General features: G+C 35.4%; 2 protein-coding genes across 2 annotated transcripts in view; both read left to right on the top strand.

The window, feature by feature from the left end:
- Positions 1-2,988, top strand: part of LOC117293780 (leucine--tRNA ligase, cytoplasmic-like) — a 31,473-nt gene extending 28,485 nt beyond the window's left edge. Inside the window, exons 21-23 of the mRNA XM_033776219.1 lie at positions 181-276; positions 1,150-1,282; positions 2,613-2,988. Coding sequence (XP_033632110.1) covers positions 181-276; positions 1,150-1,282; positions 2,613-2,818 — 435 coding nt within the window. The 3' untranslated portion in view covers positions 2,819-2,988. The remainder of the gene's footprint in view (positions 1-180; positions 277-1,149; positions 1,283-2,612) is intronic.
- A 5,447-nt stretch (positions 2,989-8,435) lies between these two features.
- Positions 8,436-14,475, top strand: part of LOC117293829 (serine/threonine-protein phosphatase with EF-hands 2-like) — a 94,590-nt gene continuing 88,550 nt past the window's right edge. Inside the window, exon 1 of the mRNA XM_033776285.1 lies at positions 8,436-8,600. The gene's annotated coding sequence lies outside the window, so the exon portion shown is untranslated. The remainder of the gene's footprint in view (positions 8,601-14,475) is intronic.

The following is a 14,475-nucleotide window of genomic DNA, read 5'->3' as shown; positions in this document are numbered from 1 at the left end:
TAACATATATTAACTATTTTCCTCCCATCCTCTATGTTATCATTTTGATTATCCTTGTAATATTTTGTATTTATGTCTTGAGAAGAGTAGTATGAAATAAATCTTTACTTTAATTGAATTGAAGCCAAAATGCAAGCCTTGACATTTGACATTTGAACTTTGACATGTTTGTTTTGACAGCTTGAGGGTCTAGAGGTCAAGTTTAGCGCAGAAGCAACCGAGAAGATTCAAGAGGAATGCTGTCCAGGGAAGCCTTTCTCTCTGTTCAGGACAGAGGTAAGATCTTGTTTTGTAAAGGGACACATTGCCTTGGATCGGGCGAGTTGGTCTATGAAAAGTGTTATAAAAGTAGTTTTAAAAGTAAAATATAATAATCCACAAAAATATGCCTTGAAATTGCACATTTTTTCTTTGCGAACTAACAAGGGCGGCCATTTTGTGCGGTCAAAAATTTGATTCATCAGATAGTTTTGTTTATTTTACATTAATATCAATTTGCATAAGAATTGTTTTTGTTTTAAAAGTTCCCTGTGTGGTGCCATTACACTGTTTTGAACTGTATGCTTTTAAAGAGGGCCTACCTCTGTGTGTTAATTGCTATGTAAATATAGTTGTATTCAATCAAAATTAATCGCGTTAATTAATTTGGTGGCGCTTTAAATATATGGCCGAAACTCTGAAGCAAATTAATTGCCACTATTTTTCAAAGTCATAACCTAACATATAGATGTACAGACCCTTTAAAGGTGCTGGAGACTATTGGTAATTACTCAAAATAATGTTTAGCACAAAAACCCACTTGGTCACCGGTCTTTGACAATTACCAAAGTTGTCCAGTGCCTTTAAGGGCAGACCTTCTATAACTCCTGCAGTCAAGTTCACAAAATCTTGAGTTAGGACGAGTTTATCGTCCTAATTTAGGATGGGTTCAATGCGTCCTAACGTCAATGGATATGGAACTTAACTCGTCCTAAGTCCTGAGGTTAACCCTAAGTTAGGAAGAGTTTGGTGAAATCGACGACAGGGGTTATCAAAAAGTGGAAATGTTATCATTACAACATACCTCCTACGATTCAAATCCAGACTTCTTCATCAACAATTTTTCTCCCCTCTGACCATTCAACACAATCAATTAATGTTTGTTTTTAGCCGAGTGTGACGATCAAGCTGGTGAACCCCCAACCACACAGCGGCCATTTCTCCCTGGATGTTCCTATAATGCAAGGAGATACTGTCGTCAAAGTCGCTAGTCGTATTGTCAAACAAGATAAAGGAATCAAAGGTAGGTAGAATAACAAATAGAAGGGGCCATTTTTCATTTTTAAAATTGTTTGTTTTCTTACCAATATTTTTCAAAGGACAATATGTTTGCCCTTTTTCTTTGCCAAATTTCTTTTTAATAACAGACTCTGACAATGTGTGCCAGATTCCTTTTTTGTATCATCAAAGGCACAATTTAACAATGCCCCTAAATATATCCCCTATCTGACTCGCTATCTTAATTTAAAAGGACAAATACTATTTGGAACCGTTTGATCATTTGAATCTTATATGAATAGATGAATATAATAAAACTAACCTGTGCACATTTTATTTTAAAAGGAGTCATAATTTTAAAGTATATTGCAAAAAATCTGGAGGGGTTATCTCAACGCAATAAAGAATAATCCTTAATTTGAGAAACATATCTGACAGTAGTGTTTCTCAGATTCAAATTTTTTGGGAATTTTTTGTTATCCTTTTCCATAACCACATGATTTTAAGAAAAAACGACTCTCAAAATATATAGCTGTTAAATTTGCTTCGTTTGGTTTGTTTTTACCCATACACCAATGGGTGTTTAATAGCACTGTGTACTCGGTATTTCCCCGAGTCCTTTGAACAAATATCACAGGCATGTTACTCGGGTGGGATTCGAACCCACGACCCTTGCAATTCTAGAGCAGTGTCTTACCAACTACACTACCGAGATTACCCGGTAGCTAGAGGCAGTTTGAATCCTATGTCTTGGCAGCGGTTACTGCAATGATAAATAAAAGATATCTCAAAATGTTTTATACTTCTATACTATTACCATTAATTTTAAGAGTTGTTATCAAACCCTTTATAAAAGCTAATTTAGTATATAATGTAGCACTAGTCATTCATGCATTTAAAGGAACACGTTGCCTTGGATCGCGGACGAGTTGGTCTATAAAAAGCGCTTGTAACCATTTTTTATAAAATGCATATGGTTGGAAAGATGAATACATAGTAGAATACAATGATCCACATAGGTTTGCCTCGAAATTGCGTGGTTTTCCTTTTACTGTGCGAACTAACATGGTCGGCCATTTATGGGAGTCAAATATTTGACTCCCATAAATGGCCGACCGTGTTAGTCGACGAGGTAAAAGGAAAACCGTGCAATTTCGAGGCATGTTTGTGTGGATCATTGTATTCTACTTTTACAACATCTTTCTACCCATATGCATTTTATAAAAAACGGTTACAAACACTTTTCAAAGACCAACTCGACCGATCCAAGGCAACGTGTTCCTTTAAGGTAGATTTTAAACAAAAAATGGGCGAACCAATAATTTGTTTTCTATATTTTTGTTTGCAATCACCAGACGTCAACAGGGTGAAGATCCTTCGGTACACAGATCCAGAGCTGGGACCAAGAAAAGTTCCCAAGTTCCAGCAATTCACAGACGGAAAGACAAGTATAGCTGCAAACGCTACTTTCAGTATTTCTCTCGACACCAAACGAGTATCGGTGTCGGAAAACGGCAAGAGTGCGGATGCTGGAGTTGCGTTGGTCTATATGGTGGAGTAAATCATGTACATTTATTCAGCATTTTCAAAGTAACATGGAGAGATTCAGCCTGCAAGGTTTACGAAGAGTCTGAATTCTTGGCTCAATTTGTCAAGTTTAAGGCACTATCAGTAATTTCTCAAAATAATTATTAGCATAAAACCTTACTTGGTTGCGAGTAATGGGGAGAGGTTGATAGTATAAAACATTGTGAGAAACTGCTCTTTCTGAAGTTATGTAGTTTTCCAGAAAGAAGTAATTTCCCACGAATTTGATTTTGAAACCTCAGATTTAGAATTTGAGGTCTCGAAATCAAGCATCTGAAAGCACACAACTTCGTGTGACAAGGGTGTTTTTTTTCCTTTCATTATTATCTCGTAACTTCGATGACCAATTTTCACAGGTTTGTTATTTTATGCATATGTTGAGATACACCAAGTGAGAAGACTGGTCTTTGACATCAAGTTTCGGAAAATCAAATATCCAATTTACAGGGACGGAGAGCAAACACAATACTTTACATTATTCTTAGTTACCTGTTCATGTTTGTTGTGTTGTCATTTAGCCTTCAAGAAAGTCAGGCCATTAACTTTTTTTTGCACTGATACCATGGGTCCTTTTCATAACACTGATAGTACATCACACCTTGAAGAAAATGCCTCAACTATCATATAAAGGGAAAACATGCCTCAACTATCCTATGAGGAAAAACAACGTGACTTCACCTGTCTTCTTCCCAGGATAGTTAAGGAAATGCCTCAACCATCCTAGGAGAAAAAAACACATCAATGTGTCTTTTTTATTCCTATGATGGTTAAGGAAATGCCTCAACCATCCTAGGAGGAAAAACAGAGTTACAATGTAATTTTATTACTAGGATAGTTAAGGAAATGCCCCAACCATCCTAGGAATAAAGAACACTCTGTTTGTTAATGTGTTTTTTATTCCTAGGATAGGAATTAACTGTCATTATTTTGAGATTTGTAAAACAAATTGTTTAGTTGCTTCACGTTTCGACCCTGGCAGAGCCTGGTCCTGGACACTACTGGTAATTACTCAAAATTATAATTTGCATAAAAACTTTCTTGGTAACGAGCAATGGAGAGCTGTTGATAGTATAAAACATTGTGAAGTAACGCTAGTTTTTGAGAAAGAAGTAATTTGTCACTCAAACATTGAAAGAATACAAACCTTTTATTAGGCATCTGATACAAGGGTGTTTTTCGTTCATTATTCTCATGCAACTTTGATGACCAATTGAGCCCAAATTTTCACATATTTGTTATTTTATGCTTGTTGAGATACACCAAGTGCGAATACTTGTCTTTGACAATTACCGAAGGTGTCCAGTGACTTTAAAGGCAGTGGACACTGTTGGTAATTACTGAAAATAATTATTAGCATAAAACCTTACTTGGTAACGAGCAATGGGGAGAGGTTGATAGTATAAAAACATTGTGAGAAGCGGTTCCCTCTGCAGTAATGTAGTTTTCGAGAAAGAAGTAATTTTCAATGAATTTGATTTCGCGAACTCGGATTTAGATTTTGAGGTCTCAAAATCAAGCATCTGAAAGCGCACAACTTCGGGTAACAAGGGTGTTTTTTTTTCATAGTTATCTCACAACTTTGACAACCACCAATCGTGCTCAAATTTTCACAGGTTTGTTATTTTATGCATATGTTGAGACACACCACGTGAGAAGACTGGTCTTTGACAATTACCAGTGTCCAGTGCCATTAATGTTAGGAACAAGCGCTTAAGAAGCATATAACACTTAAAACCAGATATTTCAAAACTTATGGTATTATCCATTTTGTAAGTTATTGGTGATATTAAAGGGACACTGTCATCATAATCAAAGCTGGACTGTGGCTGTACATGGTATTGTGAACAATAGAGAGTTCATGATTTCATGAACAGCAAATGTCCTTCAATCACGACGATAATGCATCTTTAATTTTTCCTAGATTCCTGATGAAATTTTGATATGAGAGACATAGAGCATTGATTTTCCAGAAACGAGTAAAAAAAAATTATTTCTTCTGGTAAAAAATAGTGAGAAAATTGCTTTTAAGAGAATTTTGTTACAAACTATAAATTACACCAGTTTTACATGATCAATAAGAGGACCAACGTGTAATAATATCTACCTAACTAAAATGGTTGATTGGTTATAAATAATGCAAAGGCTAACTGCTACACAACAGCAAATGACATTGTCATCCAGTATGAGCCGAAACAATGGAAATGACGTTGGGTCAATGAAGTTGATGCTTTCACAAGTCTGTTTACAAACAGACCTCTTTGTTTATTTTGGGTGGTGGATAGATTTTCAAACATTTTGATCAAGAGACTTTTCTTTCTAACCTGGAATGTGATATGGGAAACCCTTCCAATTGTGAAATTGCTTATGTTGTGTCACTGTCATACACACCAATCTGTTTGGCAACACAGAACTCTTTGTCAAACTGTTAAGCACAAAAATCCTGTGATGTCTTCGTTTTCACGAGGAGCAACTCCCTGACAAAATTGTGTGGACTGCCCTGAGCTAATTGAGCAGGGGTCGGGTTGGCTCAAAGGTTTTTTCGACCCCAGTTCAAACCCCACTTCAGACCAGGGCCCAAGTTCATAAAGGATGAAAGCACAAAAGCTTGCTAAGCACAGAAAACTCTTGCTTACCAAGAATATGTAACAAGCCAAAATATGGTACATTTACCATTGCTGTGTAGTGGTACCTCATCAATTTCTTGCTTATCAAAGGAATTTTTAAGCAGAATTTTCTGCTAAACAGCTGTATGAAATTGAGCCCAGAGCTTTGCATGTGGATTAGGGTTTTTTCAGTCCTTTACCTGCCTGATGCGTTTTCCACTTGGGTTTTCCTTCTACATCTAAAACAGAGTATTTCTTCTCATTTCCTAAATTGATTTTAAGGCAGTGAACACTATTGGTAATTACTCAAAATAATTATTAGCATAAAACCTTACTTGGTAACGAGTAATGGGGAGAGGTTGATGGTATAGAACAGCTTCCTCTGGAGTGACGTAGTGTTATGAGAAAAAATTTCTTTTTCATGAATTTGATTTTTCATGATTTTGAGACCTCAGATTTAAAATTTGAGGTCTCGAAATCAAGCATCTGAAAGCTCACAACTTCCGACGACCAATTGAGCCCAAATTTTCACAGGTTTGTTTTTTTTATGCATGTGTTGAGATACACCAAGTGAGAAGACTGGTCTTTGACAAGTACCTATAGTGTCCAGTGTCTTTAATGTAGCTGAAGTAATTATTTCCGCAATTTGGTTTCCCTGTATCAAGTTAAAGCCATTGGACCCTTTCGGTACAGAAACAAACAAAAAATCACAGATTTACAAATAACTTACAGGGTTTACAGAAGGTAATGGTGAAAGACTTCTCTTGAAATATTATTCCATGAAATGCTTTACTTTTTGAAAAAAACAGTAAAACAATATCAATTCTCGATAGCGAGAATTACGGATTTATTTTAAACACATGTCATGACACGGCGAAACGCGCGGATACACGGGTGGGTTTTCCCGTTATTTTCTCCCGACTCCAATGACCGATTTAGCCTAAATTTTCACAGATTTGTTATTTGATATAGAAGTTGTGATACACGAAGTGTGGGCCTTGGACAATACTGTTTACCGAAAGGGTCCAATGGCTTTAAATATTCTGAGATTATATTTTAAAGGAACATTTACATTTCCAAATGTACTTTAAACTTGTGTCTTTTTCTTTCTTTGGGGTTTTGTGGATGTTGATAATCAAGTATTTTAAATTGATTACAATTTGTTATTGCCTTGATTGACGGTTATTGTTATAAGATGGTCACAATATGAAATAAAAACATGATAGTCAAATAATACACTAGATATCAACAATGTTTATGGTTTGTGTTCATTCTGTTTGTGTTTCTGTTTTAGGAAAATTTGTTTGGAAATAGATGTTAAAAATGCAGTTTACACGTGAAGTGATAACCAGGACAGAAATACCAAACTTTGTTTAAACCGTTTAGTGCCGTACAAGTTGAACTTGTGCCCCCCCCCCTTCCAAACCCCCAACAAATACAAAAATATCACTCAATTCTTGTGAGTTAAGCGAAATCTAAATAAAAACACAATTATCTGCAAAGAAATGTTTTTATGAAACACTTGTGTTTACTTTTGAAATTTCCATTTATTGGTCGCAATGTATGAATGTTAAAAACTAGTGGAACTGACACAAAGGAATATGTTTCCTGAAACTACAGACTAGTATTCAGTTTGTTTAAGAAAAGGCACAAAATTCTTGACTTCACAAAGTATTGGTTGGTTTTCACTCAAATTGGATAATCTATTTATAAGATAGAATAGGCACCGTGTAACCAGCACATCAAACCCAGTCATCAAACTTCCGGTAGCTATAATCTTAGGGTCTCTCATTTGAATTGTATTAAATCTGCCATGTACGTTATTAATGGTTCTATTGCTTTAAATATTGTTGTTTGAGTAAAATAAGTTATCATCGTGAATATAATCGCTGGTTTAGGTTTCACTCTTCCTTGTCAAATGTCTCTGTCGTGCCTTAGTTCCTTTTTGACATTGTAATGAATTAGGCGCACGTAACAAGCCATATTAATGTTTGGATGATAATAATTGTAGTACCTATAAACTCTTTAAAAAAAATATATACAATATATTGCAATACTATTGTTGTCTCGCAATTCGAATATTTTCGAGACGCGCAAGAGCTTAACAGAAACTTCTAATTAAGTAATTCCAACAAATTTGATTTCAGTAATAAGAACATAGTTATTTTTTGAGGGGGCACAACGGGCTGCACCATTTTAACAATCTTTTTTTGGACAATATTAAAGCAAAATGTAGCGCTCTACTAAAAAAATTAGTTTTCCAATGGGGGCACTCGCATAAAAAGCATTTAGGTACAGGTGTACAAAATATATATGCTGAAAATTTAAAAATTGATTATTCATTATTTCGCTTTAATCAAAAGGAAGGGAATAGGTCCCCTAATACATAGGCATACATCAGAAAGCTAAGACGAAGCTATTTCTGTACATTATTTGAAGAATGAAACAATAATTTAATCTTGTAAACTAAAACACCTCATTTCAACAGAGGGGGTCACATCCATGGTCACATTATTAAAAGACACCGCGAAAAACTTGATTTCAACCTCGTATTCAAATGAATTTATCGTCCCATTATTTATCAACCCCGTGTATTAAAGTATACACAATTGAGTAGATGAGAGTACAAGGTTGACACGTGCCCCTCCCCCCCCCAATCGCCCGTCACTTTGTTACGGCCTAGTCGATTATATTAAATAGGGGTAATTAGTTGCAAAGTAATTTAATATATACTTTTATAGTTCTTTTTCTTTGTCATAAGGCATTTTAAACCACGTAGGTATATTTAAAGACTTGGATAAAGAAATAAAGATACTCAGATATGCTTAATTTTACCTAAACTACTCAAAACAATACTTTACATTTGTTTTATTAGTGTAGCTCCCCTACAAATAATGGTATAGTCCGAGTAACTGTGCACGCAAGGTGCGTAAACAAGATGCTTGTTGTGATTTTCAGCATACCTCCACAGTGTTTCGTAGTGGAAGGACGTACGGCTCTTACATTGAAGACGTCCAAAACGTCCGTGAAATTGCTCTAAAACCAAGAGAAACTTTGTGATAGTACGACGAGGGACTGGATAACTTGACTGCCCTACATAAAAGAGAGGAAGAATACGTATTAGACGAAGAGGAATTCAGTTAAAATAAAAAGGTAAGCCACATGTTCATTCTTTTTTGGCCGAGTGACACTCCGCCACACACCACACCAAAATTGCCTTGCCTTTTTACCGTCTGCTGTCAACCAAACACAACTTCAATGCAGCCAGTGTAAATGTGTAGCGTTTCTCCACGGTCTTGCTCCCCTATATGGTGCTTTGGTGAGTGTTGTGCACAAATTATTTGCAATTACACTGAGATTTAGTCATGTAAGCACATGTTAATTCCTTTTTGGCTGATTCGGCTGAACGTCTACCGGCGACACTCCGCCACACCACACCAAAATTGCCATGCCCTTTTTACCGTCTGCTGTCTGACCGTCCGTCAAAAAACCAAACACAACCTCATTGCAGTCAGTGACCTCGGGTGTAAAATGTATAGCGTTTCTCCGTAGTGGTGGTGCTGTGGTGGGTGAGTGTTGCTGTTGTGCACAAATTATTTACAAGGATAACTTTCCGTATGGCGCCACCACTTTTTCACTTATTTTTACAAAAATGGATATATCAATGAGGTAAATTAGATACTATAATTATATTATTTCATATCGAATGAAAAAGTGGTGGCGCCATGCGGAAACTTTTCCATTTACAATTACACAGCATTTTACTCGTGTATTGTTAGTTAACCATGTAAACCCCTCTAGCTACGTGTAAAAGTAGGCGCACAGTGGTAGTGTAGCCAAACAAGTGTTCACTTGCCAGGTGGTAAATGAGATTGCCTTTTTGTTGTGTAGTTGTATAATGTACGCCAGTGTAAATATGGAACGACATTCTGAAAAACTGTCTGCACATTTTCACTAATTTTTACAATATTTCATAACAAAGGAAAAAATTGGTGGCAGGATACGGAAACTTGTCCACCCCTTCCTTTTTTTTATTGATTTAAAATTGAATAGTTACAACAAGATTTTTTTCTCTTTTTTTTTCTGTACTTTTTTTATGACAACTTCCCCAAAAATATTTTTGAAATAAATATTAAAAATATTCCATGTGTTCCATTGCAGACAGCCACAAATCTTTCAAATGTTTCAAATGTTTTGACTTGACTTGAGAACAAATTATTTACAAAAATAAACAGAATATTGCCTGAAATTATATGTTGGTTGACCCTTCAGTTTCTTACAACTAAATTTATAACACACATGTGTGGAATATAATAGTGCAGTGCTCAGTAAAAAAAAAAAGGTGCAGAATGGTTGACCCATACATATTCTTTTTACTTCAATCTGTTTTTCCTTTTGATTACCCTCGGAAGAGATCAGTAAAATTCTAAATAGCCTAGAAAAAAATCTATCAAAGCCCATACAACCATTAATAAGTCAGCCCTCATACTTTAACATGGAATTGTCCTACTTTTTTTTCCCAAAGGCTTCAAAGAATCAATCATGCCAAATAAGTTTACTGCCATGTAGAAAATAAAATATATAGAAAAGCCCATACATGTACCTTACAAAAGCCAGCCCTGTACTTTAAACATAATGTTCTACTTTTTTCCCCCAAAGGCTAAGATAGCTTAATAAGTTTACACTCATAAACATGCGATTCCAGGTTTTTTTTTAGGGGAAAACATTACTTGTAATTTACATTTTTTTAAAGGGTGTGTGTAACTTTTGTAGGACAAAAAACACAATGTCCACAGATTAACACTAACTTACACAGTTTTAAATGATAGTAGAAAGCTTCCCTGAAAATATTACGTGCTGAGGTGCTGTAGTTTTGGGGAAATGAGTAAAACAATATCATAAAAATAATTTTTGTCTCATGAGAGTATGAGACGAAAATTATTTTAAGCATTTACAAACGTTTTTTTCATGACATTGTTTTACTCATTTCTCAAAACCTACAGCACCTCAGTAAGTTATATTTGAAGGAAAGCTTTCCACTATCATTATCTTCAAACCCTGTAAGTTTAATGTAAATCTATGGACATTTTGAAAAGGTACCCAAATCCTTTAAAGAAACTTTGTACCCAGGCAACAGTGGCTGTGCAATGGAGACTGACGTCCGTCAATCTCTAACACTATTTAGTGGTATTACAATACTAAACAAGACATACCTCTATGAGTTCAGTTTTCTGTCAACATTTGGAGGTTGTTTGTGGATGTGTAACGCTAGAGTTACCACACTAGTAGTATTAGGGAATGTTTGTAGCCACAGTTATAAAAAGAAACAAAAATGAAGATTGCTCAGCAATTAAAGGTGCGGTCTAGTTCACACACACACTAGTCAGTTATTGGTTCTCATTTTGATTATCCTTAGAAAAAATCAATATCATTCTAAATTAGCCTAGAAAAATCGTTAAAGCCCCATGGACAAACGAACCAAAATATAGGTCAGCCCCTGTACTTAACAGAGTTGTCTTAGTTTGTTTCCAAAGGCTAAGTACCATTCCCAATAAAGTAACTACCGTGTGAGTGCAATTGCAGCACGCAAATTTAACAACCGAGCACTAATTTAGCCTGGGAAGTTTTGAAATGGGCACTTCAAATATTGCGCTTGACTAATCGCAAACAATGCATTTGGGCTCAAGTGCAGAGAGAAATATCACACTGAGAGTACTTTTTTTAATGTATGGGACAATTTATACAAAAAGCAATTATTTTAAAATAGACTTTTAGCTTCTAATATCAGCTGAACAATAGGGGAAAACAACTTGGAGAAGCTTGATAAAATATCCAGGATGTCAGTGGCAGTGCAGTAAAGACTGGCGTCCAACAATATCTAGAAAACAATTTAGCCATTATTACAACACTAAAAATGTTTTTACCTAATTCAGTATTTTTGAGCAGTCACCGTTTGGATGTTGATTTGAAAAAAACTGTTTAGTGATTGCCTACTACTACAGTACTAGACTAGTAGTATAAGGGAATGTAAAAATTTATTCACTAGGTAGCACTAACAATGATCAAAATTATACGCCACGTGAATTGTAATTTCTTTGCTTCACAATCATAGGAAAACATCATGTCTGATAATTTGAAACACGATATTCACTTTTGTGTGAAGTATACTGTATGAACTGGCAGGCTGTGTGATGTGGAGCTTATAAATTTAGACACTGGGTGATGCTGCACCCAACTCAATTGTGCTTGATTGATTTGAAATCTCATTTGACTTGGTATGCTGTATTCTCAACAACCTTGTAAGCAACATATTTTGTCAGCATTTGTACGTATTTTGCACACTGTACAATTGTCAACAGTATCCATTCAGATTAGTTTGCAATACTAATGTTTAAAGACTAATGTTTAAAACCATTTAATGGCGCAGGTTTATGGTCGTAAACCAGAGAGTTATGATGGACCGTGGGCTAAATTAAGGTTAAAATTAGCTCAACATTTGGTTCACCCAAACTGCTTTAATGTTCCCAACTATAGGTGTAGCCCCCCCCTTATCATTTATAAATAGGTCGTACTCATAATTAATTTGTATTAAAAAATAACTGTAAACATACACAATTTAAAATAGTACATCATACATAGTACGTACCTTTCCAAGTATTCAATCAATGCAGTTCTGTCCCAGTGGATTTGAACATGGCACATGCATACACTTGGACCGGCTGGCAGGACCAATCATTTACCACTGAGCAATGTAGTTCTTTAGTCCAACTCTTCAGATTTAAAACAAAACAATTGCAAAGTTTTAACACACTTTGTCCACTGTACAGCTGTATGTAGTCTTACATTAGTTCCAGGGAACATGAACATGAACATTGAAGAATGTGTAGTGTACAACCTGATGCTGTGTATAGCATCAACTACATATACAGGCTAGCTAAGTGCATCCCAATGTGGTATTGGTAGTATTGAATGGTCAGTGGTAGTGTAGTGTACACTTGCAGTGTGGTTGCACTGTGCACACATGCAGTGAAAAAACAAATATCAAATTGAATCAAGAAAAAGTTGCTACTGTTAACAAGGCATTGTTCAAAGGGTTGTGGCTTAGTTAGAATGTTTTGTAATCTTTAGGCACATCAACCATACGGAAGAAACCACTGAGAAACCCATGACTTTCCTGCCTTATTAAACTTGCAAAATAATTGTTTTCTGGATCATCCACATTAACACAACAGCAACAATAACTTGCCTTAACAGTCTTACTTTGGGAAAAAGAGTGTGGAATCTAACCACCAGTGACTTTTTAACTAAAAAAATGTTGTACGCTCCGGTAAGAACGCAAAATTTAAATTTGTGTTCAGTTTCAGGTTTTTTTCCCGGTAGGTTTTCCTCCTAAATGTTTTTGCCATAGTTTAAACCCTACATGTATGATGTAGTTTGCGTTTAGAGTATGGATGCCAAGTCATGGTAAGGCCAAATATAATTATAGTTGATCGTCCCCGCCCCCATCCTTTTTGGGGGCCGCATTTTTTTTGGTGCTATTTTTTCGATTCTTTGTAAAAAAATACAGGAAAAAAAACCAACTTTTTAAATTTGTATTTATTTATTTATTTTAACTCCATCCAAATACGACCCTGTAAATACTAATACAGTAATAGTGTTAACACAGGTTCAAACTGAAGAATTGGTGGCCTGTTTGATTTGAAATAAAAGTAAATAAAAAGACCCTCATCCTCCTCTTTTTTGAAAAATCCGGACGATCAACTGGTATTTGTTTTATTTGGCCTAAGAGCCACCAGTGATAAATTATCCCTTGAGGACAATGTGGTTAATTCATCCTCTTTTGAGTTACTCAGTAGATCACCTCAATGGGGGTGCTTTATGATAGTAATACCCCATTATAGGAATAGAAACACCAGGGTTCCATGGTTCATCCTTGTCTGAGAACTAAGTGGATCACCCCAATGGGGGTGCTTATTATACCTGATACCTAGGAAGCACTAGGGTTCCATTTAACATTGTGAATTACACTGGTATAAGTACATTGTAAATCATGTAGACAATCATGTTTTGTTATCATAGCAACAACGCAAACACTTTTCTTAGAAATTTTTTAGAATTTGAGAACATTGATCCATTACAAATAAGGACTAATTATAAGTTGTTGTTTTCCTGAGTTGTACAAATGTTTCACTAGCGGATGGTTCAATGAACATTTTGTAAATTTTCAGCATGTAGCTATGAGACCCAACTTGGTTCAGGATGGTTTCATGCATAATGTGTACAAATCTATAAATGGAGAAATCTTTAAATTTGTGGAGCAGAATTGTTTTGTGTTTTTCATAAATAATTGGGGCATTTATTTCAAATGTACCACAGCTATAATGCCCAAACAACAATAATTGATGTTGAAATATTTGGGAATTAGCAGAGCAAATTAAATCATTTCACTTAAAAACGCCCAGTCACAGCATTTGTATCCTGCCAGGTTTCAGTCTGTAAATAGAAATAGTGTGTCGGCAGTTTTTGTAAATTTTAAAATAGGGCTCTCAAAATTCAGGCACATTGTTGTGTAAACAAAACAAATGGGGTGTGTCCCCACTGGTAACAATAGCAAGGAAAATTCTCTTGTTTACATCTGTTTGGTTTGCTGTTTATAGTTACCAAGTACACACTCATGTAATTCATGAATGATCAAGTGAATAATTGCCAAAAGACAAGGGCAACAATGATACTGGTAAATGTAAAATAATGAATTGAATATGAAGCCCAATTCATACATGTACTAAATGCTAACGCAAAGCAAATTTGACGCCATAGTTCCATATTCGCAGGGAATGTTTCACCTGCTGATAACACATAGACTAGTTTCTATTTTTCTGCTTACCCTGCTAATTTGCCAAATGAACAAAATTGCTAAGCGCCAACTTTTGGAATTTCTGCTTATAAATGAAAGTGGGCAAAATGTGTCTTTTAAAATGTTCACGACAGCTTCGCATTAAATGTAATATTTGTGCATCTGAAAAACATG

This window comes from Asterias rubens, chromosome 8 (genome assembly GCF_902459465.1).
Source record: "Asterias rubens chromosome 8, eAstRub1.3, whole genome shotgun sequence".
In the NCBI taxonomy this organism is placed as follows: domain Eukaryota; kingdom Metazoa; phylum Echinodermata; class Asteroidea; order Forcipulatida; family Asteriidae; genus Asterias; species Asterias rubens.
The sequence above is the reverse complement of the archived record's forward strand: the minus strand, read 5'-3'. Positions and strand labels throughout refer to the sequence as shown.